The 22,957-nt window shown below is 41.3% G+C and overlaps 1 protein-coding gene across 2 annotated transcripts in view; it reads right to left on the reverse strand.

Annotated features, from left to right (window-relative positions):
- Positions 1–22,957, reverse strand: part of SAP130 (Sin3A associated protein 130) — a 107,786-nt gene that overhangs the window by 31,296 nt on the left and 53,533 nt on the right. For both annotated transcript variants that reach the window (XM_080670468.1, XM_080670469.1), the window contains exons 11-15: positions 17,747–17,888; positions 13,222–13,343; positions 4,610–4,912; positions 3,731–3,908; positions 2,799–2,903 (exon numbers count right to left, since the gene is read on the reverse strand). In XM_080670468.1, coding sequence (XP_080526594.1) covers positions 2,799–2,903; positions 3,731–3,908; positions 4,610–4,912; positions 13,222–13,343; positions 17,747–17,888 — 850 coding nt within the window. The remainder of the gene's footprint in view (positions 1–2,798; positions 2,904–3,730; positions 3,909–4,609; positions 4,913–13,221; positions 13,344–17,746; positions 17,889–22,957) is intronic.

Genomic DNA, 22,957 nt, shown 5'->3' on the forward strand with positions numbered 1-22,957 from the left:
CCCAGCCTATGCAATGCAACTGACATGGCATTTAGTTAAACTATTTTTTAAAAATGTTAATTGCAGCATTATCTAAAATAGCCAAGATGGAAGTAACTTAGGTATCCATAGTTGAATGGATAATGAAGATGTGGTACATATATAAATGGAATATTACTCAGAAATAAAAAGAATGAAATCCTATTTGCGACAACATAAATGGATCTAAAGGATACTATGCTAAGTGAAATAAATCAGGGAAAGACAAATACTGAGTAATTCAGTTATATGTACCATAAAAAAAACCCAAAAAACAAAAAGACTTACAGAAACAAATGATGGTTGCCAGAGAAGAGGGGGTTGAGGCTGGGAGGAAAAGTTGAAGGGTATACAGTAAAGAATATGGGGAAAGCACACTGTAAGATATATAAACGTCTAATCATCGTTTTACACCTAAAACTACTATACTGGAATCTTGGTTCTCAAACCTAATTTGTTCCAGAAGGCAATTCAAGAAGTGATATGTACAAAAACCATATCATTATTTCCCTTTGGAATTCATTTAATTTCAATTAATCCATTCCAAACTCCCAAATGATTCCGTTTTAACCTTTCTTATATACAGTACATGCCTCAGCTCTATTGTTGTTCACTGTTCACTTTGCTGCTATTGCTAACCTTCTTAGGACCCATGGTGACTTACTGTATGTATTTAATAGTAAGCAGCAGCAACCAAGGCAGAAAAATGAAACCCACCAAAATATTCACTGCACAATTTCCTGAGACGTTACTGTGAGGTTTAGTGGTAAACTGACTCACACTCACACACTCTCTCCTTTGTTGGCTGCCAGAGAGAAGTGTGGCTGATCCTACAGGTATCAGCATGAAAGGGGTGTTGGGTCGAGAACCGAAGTTTTGCTCAACATTTTTTCTGTGAACAACTTGGTCGAGAACCGAACTGTTCAAGATGGGAGATAATTGGGAGCCGAGGTTTGACCATATAAGATTGTATGCCAACTGTACTAATAAGAAAGTGTCAGAGGAGATCCAAATTCAGAAAGGCTATGCAGTTCATCAAGGCAGAGACAAACTCCTGTCCTCCATCCAAGTTACACAATGTAAAGGTCAGCATGTTCCCAATACTCCTGAATCATTTTAAGAAAGAAAACATTTGAATTCTCAATATTTCTAATGTTTTGAATTACAGCATACTAAGTATTAGTTTCATTATTTTTTTTCATTTCCTATCTATTATAACTGACAGTTATTAATATTTTCACCAATGTTTTTAAAGCTCACATAATTTTATTTGCCCCACTGATTAAGATCACTTTGCAGTTTCAGCTTGCATTTTATTTTTATTTTTATTTATTTATTTATTTTTAAATATATTTTATTGATATTTTACAGAGAGGAAGGGAGAGGGATAGAGAGCTAGAAACATCAATGAGAGAGAAACATCGATCAGCTGCCTCCTGCACACCCCCCACTGGGGATGTGCCCACAACCAAGGTACATGCCCTTGACCGGAATCGAACCCGGGACCCTTCAGTCCGCAGGCCGACACTCTATCCACTGAGCCAAACCGGTTTCGGCTTGCATTTTATTTTTTAACATTCCTGCATTAATGTGCAAAGTTATGGCCCCAAGAACTCTTATATCAAAACCTTGATCGCTGCTCTTTCCTCTGCTCGACAGTCAAAGGCCAGGGAGCATATGGCTTACTCCTTCATGCTCTTTAACCTCTGGTGAGATGAGCCTTTCCGTAAGACAGCACCCCTTCCTCTCATCACTTTATATTCACTTTACATTTTCTTTTTCTTTATTGTTTCTTTACACTTACTAGAAAGTAATTTTAGTCACTCTTATATAAACCCAGATTCTAAAACGACACTTGGCACATACTAGGCATTCATAATTATTTTGAATGAAGTAGATCTAAAAATATTAACATGGTAAGCTATTAGTGGTAAGTAGAAAAAAGTAAGATACAGAAAAATCAATCAGTAAGATCTTGTTTTTGAGGAAGGATCTGTCAATCTATCTATATGTTTATGTAGAAAAAGACATGGAAAGATACTTAGCGAAACTATAACCAATCAATAATATTCTGGGGAATGGGATGGACAAGGTGGGTGAAGAATAGAACAGTGATTTTCACTTTATACTTTAAATGTTTTTATATTGTCTCATTTTTATTCAAAATAATTTCACTTCTGGAACTAAGATGACAAAAAATAAAGAAAAAAGCATGAATGAACTATTGTCATGCCATATATGACAGCAGAAATAACTGGGTGTTTACTATGACACAGGTTCTAAGTACTTTTAATGAGTCATTTTATTTAAAAAGTTAAGTATTGTCCTAGCTGGTTTGGTTCAGTGGATAGAGTGTTGGCCTGCGGGCTGAAGGGTCCCCGGTTCGATTCTATTCAAGGGCACATGCCCGGGTTGCAGGCTTGATCCCTAGTAGGGGGGGCGTGCAGGAGGCAGCCGATCAATGATAATCTCTCATCAATGATATTTTTATCTTTCTCTCCCTCTCCCTTCCTCTCTGAAATCAATAAAAATATATTTTAAAAAACTCATTAAAAAAAATAAAAAGATAAGTACCTGATGAGCTAAATGTTATATATATGCCCATTTCATAAGTGAAGCAAATGAGGGTTAGAGAGGTTGAAAACTGTGTGTGGCTATACAGCTAGAAACAGCACATAAATGCAACAAAGCAGATGATGTGAAACCTGTCACATGCATGAGACTCTGTGCTTCCCCATTACGTGCTGTTGGAGCCCGAGTGGAAACAGTGAAGCGCTCACCCTGCAGGCCTCGGGGACCCGGACGTACTCCGCATGGAGCCCTCCACTCGAGGACTGGCTACTTCCGGAGGCTGAGGAGGAATGAGGGTTTTCCGAACTGCAATTCTGAAAGAGACAAACCCGAAAACAGCAGTTCAAGGGTATTGAAAGAAGTACCAGGCACGTTTCCTAGGCATACATACAGCAAATAAAAGCACTGCACTGGCTTAGTATTTTTCATGGATTTTAAAGAATTTTGTCAAAATAATATAGGCACAATATTACAAGAACAGTCAAATAGTACTACAAAGACAACATACAGCAGGCCCCTTTCGCTGCCCGCCCCACTTACGACCCAGCATGCTCTAGGAAGCAGAAACCGTGACTCTTCTAGCTGTTTTCTAGCACGCCTTATCTCCTTTCTACTTCACACTAAAATTTAAATCCATGTTAAGTATTTACGATCATTACTGTGTTGGTGTATCTGTGCTGAACCAGCAAGTTCCTGGAAGCCAAGTAAGACACATGGATCAAAGCGGTCAAAGACCAGTACTGCTCAGACTGAGAACTACTAACTACTGGATTTAACAATGGAGAAGTCCGGAGGGAGCTCGACATGTTCGGTTTCGCAGAGTGGGAGCAAATCTTAGACAAGAGTGGATCTGAGAGAAGGGGGCTACAACCAAAATGTCCCGTGTTACAACGCCTAATAATCCAGACGATGGTTCTCAAGACAGCTAACACCTCAAACCCAACAAGCACCATGTCTCCTGGTAGCGATGAACGCAGTGACTCGCATAGCTGGTGAGGGTGTAAGTGGATAGAAAAACTCGGAAACACTATTGGCATGATCTACTAGAGTTGAACACAAGCACAGCCTACAACCCAATCATACCAATTATGTAAGTGACACCAGTACCAGAGGGGTTACTGCACTCCTGGGTCCAACTCACCCATCTGTGGCAGGCTTCTTCCGAAGGATGCTTGGCCGGGGGGAGGAGCCCTGGGCGGGGGCGTTGGTGCTGGCGCTCTGGCTGTGGGTCTGCACCACGGTGGTTGCTGCCGGAGTAGCACTGAATGGGCTGCTAATAGGGTTGGCTACGATTGTGGCTCCATCTGCCAACACCATTGCTGGGAGGCAGGCAGGGGTGGGGCAGACAAGAACAATGAAGAGAGGGAAATGAAAGAAACATTACTAAAGTATCACATAAGACAACTAGAAACAATCAGACCACCAGACTTAGAGTCTCCATGTTCTGACTGTCCAATTTCAAGACGATAAGAAATAGGAACATCATGTTCATGCGCCTAAAAGCAGAAGGCAAGTAGGAGGTTCCTCATCTACTGATGCATGATCAATAACCATTTTTCATTGGTCTATAATCGTAATTATTAATAAATGAGAAAAATACATAACTGTATAGTATATTTCAGGAAATCTTCTTCCAGTTTTGGTAAAATACAACCACTTTCAATCCTGAAAATGGTGCCAACATTCCAGTCTATCTTAATTTTACAGTGTTACATAAACTCTCCTAAAAAAATCCTACATGGAATGAGAGTACTCCTATTACAAGGTGAATTTGTTCTCTCAACTTAGAACTCTTTCCACGGAGTGCTCCTCACCCTGTGCAAACAGCTATAAGGCTGTTTATGCATTTCTAAAGCCACAATGACCCCGACAGATAAGTTCTAAGCATCTCATGTTACAAAGTGAAAATGAAAGCTTAGAGAAATTATGAGACCACAAGCCAGCAAGTGGCAGATTCAGAATTTAAACCCAGTGTATCTCTTTTCTCCACACCAAATTTCATGCCAAACATTAAAATTACCTGAAGTTTTTCCTTCAGGTGGAGGCTGCTGAGTAGCCACTGATGCAGGCTGAAGTCCTTGGGTACTGATTGGGGTTGCTGAGTGAATTCCCTGTGTACCAATTGGTGCTGGCTGTATTCCTGGGGTCCCAATGGGGGCTGGCTGTATCCCCTGTGTACTGATGGGTGCAGGCTGGATCCCTTGAATATGTCGAGCATGAGATGCATCCACTGCCATCAACTGCATGGGGTTGAGGTGAACTGTAGATGCCACCCCAACACCAGTCGGAGCTGTTATGGCAGAGTTTGGAGCCTGAGCTGAAACTGAAAATGATGCAGAAACTGACTACAATAGCAGCTTTGATTAGACACAGTCCACATAAGAAGAAAAACACCAAAATGAAAACAGAATTTTTCCACTGCACAATACCTAAATCCTCATTAAAAAAAAAAAAAAAAAAAAAATTAGCCCGGCCAGTGTGGTTCAGTGGTTGAGCTTTGACCTATGAACCAGGATATCACAGCTTGATTCCTAGTCAGGGCACATGTGGGATTTTGGGTTCTGTCTCCAGTGAGGGGTGTGCAGGAGGCAGCTGATGAATGATTCTCTCTCATCATTGATGTTTCTTTCTCTCCCTCTCCCTTCCTCTCTGAAAAAAAATAAAAAGAACTACAGCCACAGCTGGTGTTGCTTAGTGGTTAGAGCGTCTGGTTCGATTCCCAGTCAAGGGCACATACCTGGGTTGCAGATTCGATCCCAACTAGGCCCCAGTCAGGGCCCATGTGGGAGGCAACTAAATGGATGTCTCTCTCATATGGATGTTTCTCTTTCCCCCTCTCCCTCCCTTCCACTCTAAAAATCAATGAAAAATATCCTTGAGTGAGGATTAACAGACAAATAAAAAAAAATCACTACATGAAACTATATATTAACACGTGAAGCGCCAAGCCTGTTTTGTCTTCCTTTCCATTTAGCCCGCGATATCTGATTTCACCGATATGCTGGTGGCCGGAGATCTGTGTAAGGCTGCGATAAGACTGCGTGCATATCTTCAGATACATTTCTTGTATGTATTTATTGCAATCTGTACTCTGTATTCTTTTAGAAATGCTTTCTCTTCAGTCAATTGTCTGTGGTTTGTGTTCCAGCGCAATTTAAAAATTTTCTTTACCCTAACAGTGACACTGTCAGTCGAAGAAGCGTGTGAAAGCGATTCAAGTGAAATCAGTTTTCCTAAAAAACGTTGTAGAGTTGTTTTTTTTCCGTCACCAGAGGATGAGGATGAGGATTTTGAAGAATAGCATGATCCGAGAGGTAATCAACCAAGGATTATGCCTTTCACCTGTCCGTCTGCCTTTAGGATTGAAGACTTGAATGTAAAGTCATGTGCAACAGTAGAGAATTCTTATGAACTGTTTGTGCCTAATGAATTGTTTGAGGATATCGCCAAACGAACGTATATGCACCGCAAAAACTAGGGGTTGAAAACTCGCAGCGTTTGTGTAGGTGGACTGTGACAAACAAAAATGAAAAGATTTTTTGGGTTGATTCTATGGATGGGACTAGTTAGACTACCATCTTTATGCTTATATTGGTCCCATGATCCTGCATATATGCAAACTTTACCGAAAATAATGTCAAGAAGTAGATTTGAAATATTATTACGAATGCTGATTTTTCAGACAATAGGGAGACATATGTTTCCAATCATTTATGCAAAATACAACTAATAGATAACATGGAAATAAATTTCAAAAAATATTATGATCATCTGAAGCTATATGTATTAATGAATCTTTGATACCATTTCGTGGCCGCATAATATTTAGGCAATACTTAAAACAAAAACGCCACCAGTATGGTATTAAATTATTTAAGTTGTGCTGCGGATCTGGGTACACGTATGCTTTCTGTGTATATGCATGGGAAAGTTTAGAAAAGGAAAATACGACATCAACTAATGTTGTCATGTCTCTTTGTAGAGATGTATTCAGTAAGGGACATACATTGTACACAGACAACTGGTACACGAGTTTAGAATTAGCATATAAATTACTCGGTAATAATACTCATTTAGTAGGAACATTATGTTCAAATCGACGGGGAAATCCTCATGAAGTAACATCAAAGAAGTTAAAATGGGGAGAAATTATAGCAAAAGAGAACAAAAAAGGAATAACCATTTTAAAATGGAAAGGTAAGCCGGACATCTTTTTTCTTTCAACAAAACATACATCAGAGATGGTGAATGTTGAAAACAGATCAAGTCACTACTTGAAACCAAAAATTGTAGTGGATTATAATGCAGGAAAAGCAGCAGTTAATATATCTGATCAAATGAGTGCCTATAACAATGAGTTACGAAAACCAATGAAATGGTATAACAAGCTAGCTGAGCTCCTACTAAATACTGTTCTCAATGCTCATATTTTATTTAAAAATATTAGCAAGAAGAATATGAGTATCACAGAATTTCGGAAGAAATTAGCTGTCCATCTAACAAATTGCTGGGATGAAAAAATCCCAAGTAGCAGTACTGTAAATATACCTCAAACATCTCATCACAAACTGCCAACAGAAAACTGGAAGAGTGCCTAAAGTCCGAAGACATTGTAAAAAATGCTAAGAAGATAATGCAGCACGATTTGGGCGAGATATTGCCAGAAAGGTGACAAAACAAGTTATAACATTCTGTGAAACCTGCACAAGGACAAGCATTTTTGTGTACACGTGTTTTAATAATATTTATTAAAAATGTTTTTTTGGTAACAAGTAATATTTAGGTTCATTCTTTTATGATATCCAAATTATTTAAAATTTATTAATAGAAGAATATAATTTTTTAAATTGTATATCGTCAGTCAACAGTGACTGACACGGCCTGAATGAAAAGTATACTGTCAGCCACTGGTGACTGATGCGGTCCAGACTGAAAGTCTACTGTCAGTCACCAGTGACTGATATGGCGCTTAACGTGTTAAGGTGTTCTTCTCCACTCACTTCCTACCAATTTGGCATGATTTTTTTTTTGCAGATTAGTAGAAATAGCATTAAAAAAGGCAAAAAAGCACTCTATTAAATTCCAAATGTGAGCCAGGCAATTGTGCTAAATATGTAATCTAAAACTTCTGAGATACACCCATAGCTCCCAAGTCAAGAATTTTTGTTTTAATTTATAGAATCACTCTATAGGCATTTCTGAAATACCATAGTTATGAATTTTAAATTCCATATACCTATTAAAAAGAGAGAACAAGCAAGTTTCCTTTTTCCTATCAGGCACACACATCATCTATGTGTACATTAAAAACAAACTCAAAAACAACAAAACTGAAAATAAAAGCACTCCCAGGAAGCAACAAAAAAAGAACTTGCTCACTACTATGGAAAGAACACAAACACAACTTTTCTCCCCAGTTACCAAAAAAATCCAGAAGATATCTACACCTTCATGCTTTGCAACAGCTGAGATACAGAAACAACCTCAGTATCTGCTGACAGGTGAGTAGATGAAGAAAATGGGAAACACACACACACACAGATACTACTCAGCCATAAAGAGGAATGGAGTCTTGCCATCTGCAACATGGACAGACCTTGGGGTATTAGGCTAAGTGAGTAATCCAGGAAGAGAAAGACAGATACTGTATGAACTTATCTATATGTGGCATCTAAGAAAAAACAAACATACTAGTACACCAACTTCACAGACACAGACAACAGATTAAAACTGGTGCCAGAGGGTAGGCTAGGGGAAGTGGGAGGGCTGGAAGGGGTAGGTAAAATGGATGAAGGGGTCAAAAGGTACAAACTTTCAGTTATAAAATAAGTAAGTCATGGGATGTAACGTACAGCATGGTGACTGAACTGCATATTTAAAAGCTGCTAAGAGAGATCTTAAAAGTTACTGCCCAGCTGGCATAGCTCAGTGGTTGAGTGTTGGCTTATGAACCTAGAGGTCACTGTTTGATTCCTGGTCAGGGCACATGCCTGGGTTGCAGGCTCAATCCTAAGTGGGGCGTGCAGGAGGCAGCCAGTCAATGATTCTCTCGCATCATTGATGTTTCTCTCTCTCTTCCTCTCTGAAATCAATAAAAATATATTAAAAAAAGTTTTCAAAGAAATTATCAAATCATTATATTGTACACCTGACACTAATGTCATGTCAATTACACCCCAATTTAAAAAATAGATATAATTGAAAGTTTTATAAACCAGAGAAAAAAAGATAAATTTTTATTATGATCGAGAAAAGTATAGTGAAAAGTTAGCACATGTGTGAATTTACAGCCATTGCTATATGTCAATTCTTCCCTGCTGTAAAATAAGTAACCCACAGAGCATTATTCGTGTTCCTGAGAAGTGATCTTTGTTGTCTCTGTCCAGGGTAGCTGGGCCATCTGCCTGCAGAGCATGCAATTTGTCACTGTTCCTCTCAAGGTCACTCACTGTGCTCAGCCAATACTGAATCACCTGCTACAAGAATGTAGTCTATACTTTATTCATGGACAGAAATATCCTTTTCTGTGGTCCAACCATGCCTCTGTCCTCTCCATTCTGAGCGATGCTTTCCAAATATTACTTCCCCTAGGACAGTGGTCGGCAAACTCATTAATCAACAGAGCCAAATATCAACAGTACAACGATTGAAATTTCTTTTGAGAGCCAAATTTTTTAAACTTAAACTTCTTCTAACACCACTTCTTCAAAATAGACTCGCCCAGGCCGTGGTATTTTGTGGAAGAGCCACACTCAAGGGGCCAAAGAGCCGCATGTGGCTTGCGAGCCGCAGTTTGCTGACCACTGCCCTAGGAAGATCATTCCTGACTTCCAGCCCTACCGTCTCATATAGAAATCACGTCTCACACCTCAGAAGCAGCATGGTTTTGCTCAAGCTTCTCTTCTGGGACTCTGTACTTGGTCTATTGTAGTATCTCTTCATGTCCTATCTCCTTACTAGACTCTAAGCTTGTTGAAAGCAAGATCTGTTTAAGAGTCAGCTTTACGTAGGTCTGTGGACTGAAGAGTCCCGGGTTCAATTCCGGTTAAGGGCACATGCCCAGGTTGTGGGCTCAATCCCCAGCAGAGGGTGTGCAGGAGGCAGCTGATCAATGATTCTCTCTCATCATTGATGTTTCTACCTCTCTCCCTTGCCCTTCCTCTCTGAAATCAATAAAAATATTTTAAAAATAAATAAATAAAATTTCTTTAAACAAAAAAAGTCAGCTTTAAAAAGAAAGCCTGGCATAGGACCTTACATATAGTAGAGTGTCAATAAATATTTGTGGAATTAATAAATGCATGAACAAATAAATGAATGAATGAAATACACCTCTGAAACAAGTGAAATTTCAGGAACAATTTGAGAGGGATCAATCACTTACAAACTATATAGATTATGTATATATATATTTATAATTATATATTCATATAAATATTCTACTAATATCTATTGGCCCAACAAGATTCCATCTTTATAAGCAACTAGAGACCTTGAACAATCCTATATAATAAAAGGCTAATATGCAAATTGTTCCCTTGGGAGTTTGACTGCTTGCTATGATGTGCGGTGATCATCAGGGGGCGGCGCGGAACGAAGGAAGGCCCTGATAGGCCCTGATTGCTGGCCAGGCCTAGGGACCCTAACTGGGCATACATTTTGTGCACCAGGCCTCTAGTTATAAACTATATATTAGAGTAATCCTGTATTTGGCAAGATCGGAGCCTATTGTATACACATTTTCCAGTTCTCTTCTTGATTTGAAAAACATCTGCTATAAAATAATTTAAATTGAGCCACTGAATCCACAAAACTTGAAAATAGGCCAATGGGAGTGGATTCATACAGTTTTCCTTCAGCTGTGCTCATCCATGTACAGATTCACGTCAGAGAAAGACATCTCCCTCCCTCTCATCTGCAGTGCACTGGTGCAGCCTGGGACGGGAAGAAATGAAGCGCTGTGGCTTGTGCTACTCATTTTCAGGCCTGCTGTAGAGGTAAGAGAAGATACTTGGAATAATATGTAGAAATACAGGTGACTGGCAGGATGCGCAACACTTCTGACAGTGCTAGTATAATGGGTTTTGACAATAAATATTTATATACAATGACAATGTCAGCTCAAGAGACACTCTGCACATCCTTTCAGTTGGCTAGTATCAGAGAAATACATACCGCTCACATGTTACCTTCTGCAGAAAGGCAAAATGATTACACTGTGAGAGAAGGCCAAGGGGATAGAAGGCAGTAAGTGCTGCCACTGAGAAAAAGACTTAAGACTTTTCAGCAATAAGCATAATACTACTGGCAGCAATCAAGCAGTACTTTATCTCTGTAAGATTGTTAGTAAAGAACATGGTTAAGAATGTCCTTTAAAAACATATTAATTTGATGAACAGGAAAAATGACAGAATATTCAGAAAAATTCAGCTACTTCTCCACATTAGAGATAAAAATTAGAATAAAACTTAGAGAAACTTTTATTAAAAACAAAACAAACCAATATACAAAAACCAATGCAGAGATGAAGGAGCCTGTTTTGTTTTAAATATATTTTTATTGTATTCAGAGAGGGAGAGAGAGAGAGAGACAAAAACATCAATGATGAGAGAGAATCATTGATTGGGCTGCCTCACGCATGCCTCACACTGGGGATCAAGCCCGCAACCCGGGCATGTGCCCTCGACCGGAATCGAACCCGGGACCACCCTGTCCACAGGACGACGCTCCATCCACTAAGCCAAACCGGCCAGGGCAGGAACCTGTTTTTAAAGTGATTTAAATATAATGTTTTCAAAGTTTTAGACCAGCATTCCAATTGAAATATGCCATACGTGCAATTTAAAAATTTTCGGTAGCCCAATTAATAAGGTAAAAAGACACAGGCCACATTAATATTAGTATATGTTTAAGATATATTTTGTTTAACCTGATATATCCAAAATATTATCATTTCAAAATGTAATCACTATAAAATTTTTATTAAGTTATTTTACATTTTATTTTTATAGTATGCCTTCAAAATTCAGGGCATATTTTACTATTAAAGCACATTCTCAATTCAGATAAAAATTTTTATTAGAAATACTGGATTTGTCCCATTTGACCCAGTGATCCCACTGCTAGGAATATGTCCCAAGAAACTAGAAACACCAATCAGAAAGGATATATGCACCCCTATGTTCAGAGCGGCACAATTCACCATAGCTAAGATTTGGAAACAGCCTAAGTGCCCAACAGCAGATGAGTGGATTAAAAAACTGTGGCACATCTACACTATGGAATATTACGCTGCGGTAAAAAAGAAGGAATTCTTACTATTTTCAACAGCATGGATGGAACTGGAGAGCATTATGCTAAGTGAAATAAGCCAGTTAAGAGAAAGATAAATATCACATGATCTCACTAATTTATGGAATATAATCAACAACACCAACTGATGAACAAAAACAGATCCAGAGACAGAGAAGCATCGATCAGACCGTCAAACCTCAGAGGGAAGGTAGGGGAGGGTGGGGGTAAGGAGGAGAGATCAACCAAAGGACTTGTATGCATGCATATAAGCCTAACCAATGGACACAGACAACAGGGGGTGAGGGCATGAGTAGGGGTGGGGTGGGGGCAATGGGGGGAGATAAGGGCACATATGTATATAATACCTTAATCAATAAAGAAATTTAAAAAAAATTATGAGAACTAAATGTGAGGCATGATCCTAGAGTAGGTCCTGGACCAGGAAGGAAAAAGAGACACTGAAAAAGTTAGGGATATTTGAATGAGGTTTTTGGAATGAATTGGATGGTAGTATTGTATCAATATTGATTATCTGGTTTTGGATGGTTTGTATTAGTATTCTGTAGGAAAGTGTCTTTATGTGAGTAAACTAAGGAAACAAAAAAAATAAAAACCAAAATATTGGATTTGTATTTTGATTCCATAAAATCTACATTTTGAAAATGTAGTTTCATATCATTAAGTTTTTCCAAACATATTTGAAGTGTGTCTAGTTTTAATTAAGTAAAACAAAGAATTCCATTCTTCATTTGCACCGAGTCCCCTACCTCCCCCCTTCAAATCCTCAAGCCACCTGTGGCCCTGGCTGCAGGCCTCTTCTGCACAGCACAAGGCAATGTCCACAGCTAGACAGCCTGGCTTTCTCATGCCTAAAGTGAGCTGAATCCCAAGGAACATATTATACAACACTGATGTCTAAAAATTATTTTCTGGATTAAAGAAAACACACTATTTACAAGAAAGAATAGTGGGTGTTGAGCATAATTGGACTAACATGAAAAACTCAACGCACACCCCATGAAACAAAAGAAGCTCTGTAAGAGTGCAGCTCTACTCGTTTTAACTGTACTACCATTTTAAAGTGCAACAAAAATTGTTAACATAATTATCCTCAGGTGGGACAAAAAATCATGCAAATATCACTAACAATACTAACAACTTTTTAAAGAACAAAGAGATGGTAATTTAAGACGTTAAAGCTTCACATTTTATCCTGAAATGAAGTTGAACATAGAAGCTGGAGTAGTTAAACCCATACTAAATACTCAGTGATCAATTTTTATCTCAATGCTTGAAAAAAATGAAAATGTTAAGTCATCTTCACAGTGGGAATCATACCTGGATACTGTCGGATGGTGGACACAGAGCTGGTGATTGGGGTGTATGTGTGTGCCGTCAATGGGTATGCAGAAGGTGGGTATGTTGGCAAAAAGTACTGGAACTGGACAGGAACAGACGGTCTATGGATGGAACACAAATAATAATGAACTAAAGCGGTCTATTGACTTCTTTATCTTCAAATGATCCTGTCCCCAGACCCTCTTCACACTCCTACTGCCATACCAACATCTCCCACTGGGTCTCAAACAATCAGATCAAAGGACACAGATCTATAGAGTAATATCTATATACTGGAGGCCTGGTGCACAAAATTCATACATGGTGCGGTCCCTAGGCCTGGCCGGCAATCAGGGCCTATTTGGGCCGTCTCGCCCAGTCTTGATCGGGGCCGGGCCGGCTGACCCCCCACTGGCCCTGATCAGGGGGCTGGCCAGCCAACATCCCACGATTCTTCCCCCTTGCCGGCCGACCCCTCTGATAGGCCCAGATTGGGGAGGGGGGCAGGCCGGCCAACCTCCTGGGGTCCCCCCCAGCCGTATGGCCCCCCAATAGGCCTCAATTGCTGGCCAGGCCGAGGGATCCCACCTGTGCATGAATTCATGCACTGGGCCTCTAGTTTTAAAATAAATATTATAAATAACTGTATCAATAAATGTAAACATACATGGAATAATACTGAGCAAAAAACCCTCATTAATAAAAGGTCTTCCCCACCCAATTCCACTTGACTCTAAGCTCATACTGTTTTTACTGGAAAATTTTAACAAATATATGTAAAACAGATAATCCAAACTTACACAAACTGATTCAGAGACCAGAAAAAGAAGAAAAATGACCTAACTTACTTTTTGAGGTTAACATAGCCTTGATATCAAAACAGGACAGGGACAGTATGAGAAAAGATTATAAACAAATCTCACTCTCTACATTGACACAAAGATTCCTAAACAAAACTGAATCAGTCTATCCTATATAGTCCTATAGAGTAAAAGGCTAACATGCAAACCGACTGAACAGCAGAACAACCGGTCGCTATGATGTGCACTCACCACCAGGGGCCAGACGCTCAACGCAGGAGCTGCCCCCTGGTGGTCAGTGTGCTCCCATAGGGAGGAGTGCCACTCAGCCAGAAGCCCTGAGCCGAGCTCACAGCTGGTGAGCACAGCAGTGGTGGCGGGAGCCTCTCCAGCCTCCACAGCATCGAACATCCCCTGAGGGCTCCCAGACTGTGAGAGGGTGCAGGCCAGGCTGAGGGACCCCTCCCGAGTGCATGAATTTCATGCACTAGGCCTCTAGTCCTATATAATAAAGAGGTAATATGCAAATTGACTCTCACACCCTTGCACAAGATGGCCGCCCCCATGTGGTCAAAGATGGCCACCACAAGATGCCTGGCAGGGGAGGGTAGTTGTGGGCGATCAGGCCAGCAGAGGAGGGCAGTTAGGGGCGACCAGGCCAGCAGGGGAGGGCAGTTGGGGGCAACCAGGCCGGCAGGGGAGGGCAGTTGGGGGCAATCGGGCTGGCAGGGGAGGGCAGTTAGGGGCGATCAGGCTGGCAGGGGAGGGCAGTTAGGGGTGACCAGGCCGGCAGGAAAGGGCAGTTGGGGGGACCGGGCCAGCAGGGGAGGGCAGTTGGGGGCAACTGGGCCAGCAGGGGAGGGCAGCTGGGGGCAATCGGGCTGGCAGGGGAGCAGTTAGGCATCGATCAGGCTGGCAGGGGAGTGGTTAGGGGGTTATCAGGCTGGCAGGCAGGTAAGTGGTTAGGAGCCAGCAGTCCCGAATTGTGAGAGGGATGTCCCAGACTGGAGAGGGTGCAGGCTGGGCTGAGAGACACCTCTCCCCCTGGTGCACGAATTTTGTGTACTGGGCCTCTAGTATATATATAAAAAGCCAAGTGTCCATCTGACTGGTAGCTATGACATGTAGTGACCACCAGGGGGCAGATGCTCAATGCATAAACTGCCAAGCTGCAGTGACTTGGCAGCGGCAGTTCTTGGGTGACGCACCCCGGAACCAGAGAGGAGGGAGCCCGATTCCTTGCGAGGCCAGGCGATTCCACCTTCGGCCGTGGGTTATGTTGTTGCTGGGGCACTGTTGGCCCTGAATCTGGTTTACTGCACACTTGCTTTTGCGTTCCACATCCTGTACAACTATAACTTTGCAGAGTGCCCTCTCATACTTGGGGACCCCTTGGTGAATGCTGGAGAGCCAGTTTCGGCCCGATCCCTGCAGGCCAGCCCGAGGGACCCCACCTGCTGGAAGGACCGCGGGAGATTGGCTCCCAGGCATGTCTTGCCTGTCTTGCCCAGTCCCGCCCTGCCGGCCACCTTCTAATTAATTTCCTTTTAATGTGCACGAATCCGTGCACTGGGTCACTAGTTACTATATAAAATTAAATACATCATGATCAAATAAGATTTATCACAGGAAAGTAGTAATGACTCAATATCAGAATTTCTATTAATGTTTTAGATCATATTAAAAATGTAAAAGAATAATCACTGGAAACTTTGCAAACGATATAAAAATGCTATTAAATTAGCATTCAATACTTAATGTCTAAGAAAGCAGGACAGAAACAAAACTTTGTTCCTCAAACTGAAAACAATATCTACAAAAATTGATTATGAAATTTCAGAGACTTCCCATTTATATCAGGAACAAGACAAGGATGCTCACTATTTCTGCTATATTCAACATCACATTGGAAGCTTAGCCAACAAGAAAAACCTAAGTATATAAAATAGAAATGAAAAAAACTCCCTCATCCCTCAAAAATCTGTCCTTATTTGTAGATGAAATAAACATTTACGTAAGAAATCCAAAAGAACTTACAACCTTTCAGAGCTAACAGTCATGCTCAGCAGAAAGGATGGACACGGGATATAGGAAAAGCTATGAGCATCCCATCCCTATGTACCATCATGGGACAGGACAATTTAAAAGTGACCAGATGCTGAAGTGACTTCCTGTGCAAGTATGCAATGGGGGAAGGAACGGGGTGGAAGTAGAGGTATAACCAAGTGCTAAGTAAAGAATTTGTAAACTGTTACATACTTCTTACCTCTGCCTGCTGAAAGAGCCTAGAGAAAACGCCAACCAACAGCTAATGCCTACATCTTGGTTTCTAAATGATGAAAGGACCAGGCTCCTTGGAGAAATGGTGGACTCCAAGATGCTGACAAAGTTCAGGAAGGGCCTGGAGAATCGTACTGTGGGAAGGGTTGGAATGACTAGGACATGGCAAAACCACAGGAACTAGTCTGAAGGGGCTCCGATGGACCAACCCAGAGATAATTTGAGCATCAAAATAGATGATATTGAGACTGTAGTAATGAATAAAACCTAATCTATGAGCCTATGCTGATTCTAAAAAAAATAAAATACAAAACAATATAAATGGGGAAAAATGAGAAAATATCTTTATATCAAAATGCCAACTGATAAATGTGAAAGCAACGATAGTTAGAAAAAGTCACTATCTTGCAACCATCATATTGCAACAACCCTCAACTGATTCAGCCAAGAATCATCAGTAAACAAACTACTGCGTGAAAGTTTATTGGGGAAAGGATATTTATAGCCTCAAAGTATTTCCACACAGATTACTTTAATTACAAAGAAGAAAAACATCCTTTTATAGTACGAAAATCTGGCAAACATCACATCTTCACTAAGTAACTAATGTTGACATTAATAATGAGACAAAGAAATAGCATGAGCTCTCTGATGTAATAGTAGTGAGAAGAGCGTATCAACCATAGCTTGAATCTAACTATGAGGAAACAATCTGACAAGCCCAAATTGAAAACTGGTCTATCCATATCCTTAAAAAAATGTCAATGTATGAAAGAGGATAGAAAGCTAAAAAATTGTTTTAGGGGTAACTATACTTTCAAGATTAAGTCAGAATGCCTTCGTTCTTCTGAGATGGAAATGGAAATATTTAGGGTCATAATACTGCAACCTTTACTCTCAAAATAAATTATACACAGAAACACACAAAACAAAACAATGGATCCTAAGAGAACACCCATCAAAAGGAGAATGGCTGAATACAGACATTTTCATAAAACTAAAAGAGAAATAATACAATGACCCTACTGGTGCATGAATCTGTGCACCAGGCCTCTAGTTTAAAAATAAGTACATACACTGAGTGGCCAGATTATTATGATCTCTGAACACATAATAATCTGGCCACTCATTGTATTTGTATCTCAAATGGGTACCAAAAGCATTCTAGACTTTTGCTGGAGATCAACCACCTATTTGCCCTGAGCTTTCTATCAGCCAGTGCAAAGGGGAAAATTGATCAGGTGCACAATTTATAGTATCTTTAATATCAAATAAATGAGGTACTCAAGAGAAGTACACTGAGTGGCCAGATTATTACGTGTTCAGAGATCATAACAATCTGGCCACTCAGTGAATATGCCATATTTGTGGGACATTTTATATTATTGAAAAATCAAAACAATTAATGACACACTGAGCAGTGTAACTGGCAAGTTGCCTCCTACCTGTTGTCACTTCGAGTCTCCATGGCCACAGGATTTGGAGAGGCCCTATGTCCTGAAATGGGAATCAGGCTGCTCCTCTCCGTGGGGTAATCAGGCTGGATCCTAGGAGAAGTGTGTGTGATCTGCTGAGGCACCACCTTAGCTACAAAAAGGAAAACCAATGACATTACTGCTCATATGCTTTCATTGTCAAGCCAAATCATTCTTGCACAACAATCTTAATGCAAATAGTAATAAGAAGTATGGATTTTTAGTTTTTTAAAAAATATATATTTTACTGATTTTTTACAGAGAGGAAGGGAGAGGGATAGAGAGTTAGAAACACTGATGAGAAACATCAATCAGCTGCCTCCTGCACACTCCCTACTGGATATGTGCCTGCAACCAAGGTACATGCCCTTGGCCAGAATCGAACCTGGGACCCTTGAGTCCGCAGGCCAACGCTCTATCCACTGAGCCAAACCACTTAGGACCGGATTTTTAGTTTTAATCAAAATAAAAAATGAAATATGAGTACACAAGATTCAACTAAATTATTTCAATCTAATCTATATAATAAAAGCGTAATATGCTAATTAGACCGGATAGCCGAACGACCTTCTAGACCAGGGGTGGGCAAACTTTTTGACTCGAGGGCCACAATAGGTTCTTAAACTGGACCGGAGGGCCGGAACAAAAGCATGGATGGAGTGTTTGTGTGAACTAATATAAATTCAAAGTAAAGGAGCGGAGGGGAGAGCAAGAGAACCGGATAGAACAGCCGGATCCGGCCCGCAGGCCGTAGTTTGCCCACGGTTGTTCTAGACAAAGCTGTGGCAGCGGGGGCCGAGGCAGAGGTGGTTAGGGGTGATCAGGCAGGGAGGCGAGCAGTTAGGGGTGATTACGCAGGCAGGCAGAGGGGTTAGGGGCGATGAGGAAGGCAGGCCAGTGGTCCCAGATTGTGAGAGGGATGTCCAACCTGAGGGGTCCAGGATTGTGAGAGGGAACATGCCGGGCTGAGGAACTCCCCCGTCCCGCCCCTGTGCACAAATTTTGTGCATGGGGCCACTAGTCTATATATATAAAAGCCTAACCAACTGTTACGACCGGTCAACCAGATGGTAGCTATGATGTGCACTGACCACCAGAGGACAGACGCTCAATGCAGGAGCTGCCCCCTGGTGGTCAATACTTTCCCACAGCCAACCTCCCAAGGCCAGCCAACCTCTTGCGGCCAGCCAACCTCCCACAACCTCTCCTCCTGGCCAGCTGGCCCCAATCGGGACTGGGCGAGATGGCCCTGATCACCGGCCAGGCAGAAGGACCCCACCTGTGCACAAATTCATGCAATGGGACTCTAGTCCACTAATATAATATATTCACCCTATCAAAGCAGGGTTCAGCATTACTCCTTTAACAAAAATATCAGCAACCAGGCCTCATTTCCCTGACCTGGCTTCTTTGAGATCCTTTTTTTGAGAAGGAGAAAACTTATTATTAAAAAACAAACAAACCATAAACAAATGAAAATATAAATATAGGAATGACAAAGACCTTAGATTCTACTCCTTAAGTGGGTCCATAAGGAAGCAGCAACGTGGCTAATTAGTACTGAGTAGATTAGCCGTGGGCAAACTATGGTCCACGGGCTGGATCCCGGCCCGTTCGGCTGTTCTATCTGGCCCGCGGAGCTGAAAGAGCAGAGGGTTCTCTTGCTCTCCCCTCCGCTCCTTCACCAGCAGCAGTGTTAACATAGCAACGTCGGGAAACAGGGCCTCAGCTCCTTCTTCTGAGTGGGCGGATTTATATCTTCCAGAGGCTCCTTGTAATGCCCGCGGACGTGTCTCCCGACATCACCCTGGGAATGCGAAGACACGTTATCGTGGTGATGTAGGGAGACACGCCCCTGGAGAGCACAGTATCAGAGCCTTTCTGAGGTAAGATTAAGAGCTCTATTCGAACACAATTTATTCCTGTTCCCACATTCTGTACATCACAATGACTTGTTAATAAAACAACAAAGACTTTCAGCTTTTAGGGCTTGTATCCACTGCAGTTTTTTTTCCCACTGCGGACACACGCAGCAGGGAAAAAGACACACAGAGAACATGTCACACTAGCCATGCTGTGGCTGCATTTTCTTGCTGATACGGATGCGGTATCAGTAACGCTACCGTGGCCACTAACCGCATATGTTAGCGGCAAAACAAATGCATTTTGCGCTGCGTTTGCTTCTCCCCCTTGCGCCTGTAAAAATGCGTGCTACAGGGCATTTGTGTTAACATGCACCACTGCACATTAGCATCAACGCAAACATGATGGAAACCTGTGTACCCTGCATTAACCCTAGCTGCGCTGCATTGCAGTACTGCACCACACTACAACGGCAGCACGGCTAGTGTGAACGAACCCTAATTCAGTGGGTTGAACAAAAAGATTGTATAGAAATGTGATGAACTAAAGATTTTATTACAAAATCTCTTAATTTCAGGGTTTCAGAAGTAATTGGACAAATGAAAACCTGAAAATCAAATGTTCCTATCTAATATTTGGATGAAACCCTTTCCTGGTAATGACAGCCTGAAGTCTTGTACTTATGGACATCACCAGATGCTGGGTTTTCTCCTTTGTAATGCTCTGCCAGGCTGTCACAGTAGGGGTATATATATAAATATCCTGCCATTTCCAGCTTTTAATAAGAAAAACTGTTGCAATGGGCATTTAAAAGTGGCACTTGGTTGTTTTTATAGAGTCCAGTGGATGCAATCTGACATTGATAATGGGCTCTTTCACACTATGTGCACTGCGGCTGTTTTGTGCCAGTAATGGAAGTGCTAGTGGTAACTACTGGTTACCCATGTTTTGTACTGCCCTAGCACCTCCCATACAAGTGTGTCTGGAAGACACAGAAATGTGCAACTATGTGTGTTACCATAAACAAAGGGCCTGTGTGAAAGATACACAGGTTTCCTATGGAGGAAAGGGGTTGTTCTCTATGGTGAGGGTGTGCCTCTGTCCCATGTCTTAACTTTTTCAGATGATTTTGTTATATATATATATGTTAGAAGACCAAAAATGTTACAGTAGAGCAAATTTAATCACTTGTTTTTATACTTTACTGTCTTATTTTAGTAAAGAATTTAATAAGAGAACGGTACTGTTGGTTTTAGCCCAATATTAAACATGAGTGGACCAAAGAAAAGGAAAGTGGACAGTGAATGCCGAGTGTTTAAGAGGGAGTGGACAACAAAATATTTTTTCACCAACGTCCGATCAATGCTGGTATGTCAGATATGCCAGGAAACACTTGCAGTCTTCAAAGAGTACAATCTCAGCCATCACTTTGCCACAAAGCATGGCAACTCTGCTAGCAAGCAGTCACCTCAAGAACGGGAGGCTACTGCACAGAGGTTGATGGCTAAATTACAGGCTCAGCAAAATGTCTTTCACAGACAAACTGCAATTCAAGAGACAACTACCAAAGCAAGTTTTATGCTATCATTCAAATTAGCAAAAGCTAGCAAACCTCTCTCTGAAGGAGAGTTTTTGAAAGAATGTATGAGAGAGACAGCAGGTCTCTCTCTCTTTTTTTAAAAAATAAATCTTTATTCAGATTATTACAATTGTTTCTCCTTTTTCCCCCCATAGCTCCCCTCCACCCGGTTCCCTCCCACCTTCTGCCCTTACCTCCCCCACACTGTCCTCATCCATGGGTGTATAATTTTTGTCCAGTCTCTTCCTGAACGCCCCCATACCCCTTTCCCCCTGAGAATTATCAGTCCACTCCCTTTCTATGCCCCTGATTCTATTATATTCACCAGATTATTCTGTTCCTCAGGTTTTTAATTCACTTGATTTTTAGGTTCACTTGTTGATAGATATGTATTTGTTGTTCATAATTTTTCTCTTTACTTTTTTCTTCTTCCTCTTCTTTAAGAATACCTTTCAGCATTTCATATAATACTGGTTTGGTGGTGATGAACTCCTTCAGCTTTTTCTTATCTGTGAAGCTCTTTATCTGCCCTTCAATTCTGAATGATAGCTTTGCTGGGTAGAGTAATCTTGGTTGTAGGTTCTTGATATTCATCACTTTGAATATTTCTTGCCACTCCCGTCTGGTCTGCATAGTTTCTGTTGAGAAGTCAGCTGACAATTGTATGGGTGCTCCCTTGTAGGTAACTAACTGTTTTTCTCTTGCTGCTTTTAATATTCTCTCTTTGTCTTTTGCTCTTGGCATTTTAATTATGATGTGTCTTGGTGTGGTCCTCTTTGGATTCCTTTTGTTTGGGGTTCTGTGCGCTTCCTGGACTTGTAAGTTTCTTTCACCAGGTGGGGGAAGTTTTGTCATTATTTCTTCCAATAGGTTTTCAGTATCTTGCTCTCTCTCTTCTTCTGGCACCCCCATAATTCTGAAGTTGGTACGCTTGAAGTTGTCCCAGAGGCTTCTTACACTATCTTCAACTTTTTGGATTTTTTTTGCTTTTTGCTTTTTCGGTTGAGTGTTTTTTGCTTCTTTGTATTTCAATTCTTTGACTTGATTCTTGTGTTCCTCTAGTCTGTTGTTGGGTCTCTGTATAATATTTTTTATTTCAGTCAGTGTATGTTTAATTTCTAGTTGGTCCTTTTTCATATCTTCGAGGGTCTTGTTATATTTATCGGCCTTTTCTAGGATATTCTTGAAAAGCCTTATAACCGTGGTTTTGAATTCTATATCCAGTCGTTTGTTTTCCTCCATTTCTTTCGTTTGTGATCTGTTTATTTGACGCCGCATTTTCACTGCTTCCCTGAGTTGGTAAGGTAGATTTGTGTGCTAGGTTTCCTATATGGCCCAGTGGGTAGGCCTCCCCAGTTAACCTGAGGTGGACACTCTTGGTACACCCCTTTGTGGACTGTGTGTACAGCCTTGTTGTAGTTAAGTCTTGATTGTTGTTGGTATCACTGGGAGGAATTGACCTCCAGGCCAGTTGGCTGTAAGGATCAGCTGTGTCTCTGCTGGGAGAAGTTTGGTGCTGGAGACAGCCTTATAGGATTAGACTTGCCAAATTGCAATAGCCTCTGTGCTCAGCTTGGATGTGGTGGAGTCTCAGGGCGGAGCAGAGAGTCTTGGCTTCCAGTCACCCTTGTCCTTGCGTACGTGCGCGCCTGCAGACCTCTGCCTTCCCCGGCTCCCGAGTCTCCGCCCGAGAGTCCAGATTCCCCCCACAAGAGTGTGGGTCCCCAGGGACTTGCCTG

The sequence above is a fragment of the Plecotus auritus genome (genome assembly GCF_963455305.1).
Source record: "Plecotus auritus genome assembly, chromosome: 5".
NCBI lineage: Eukaryota > Metazoa > Chordata > Mammalia > Chiroptera > Vespertilionidae > Plecotus > Plecotus auritus.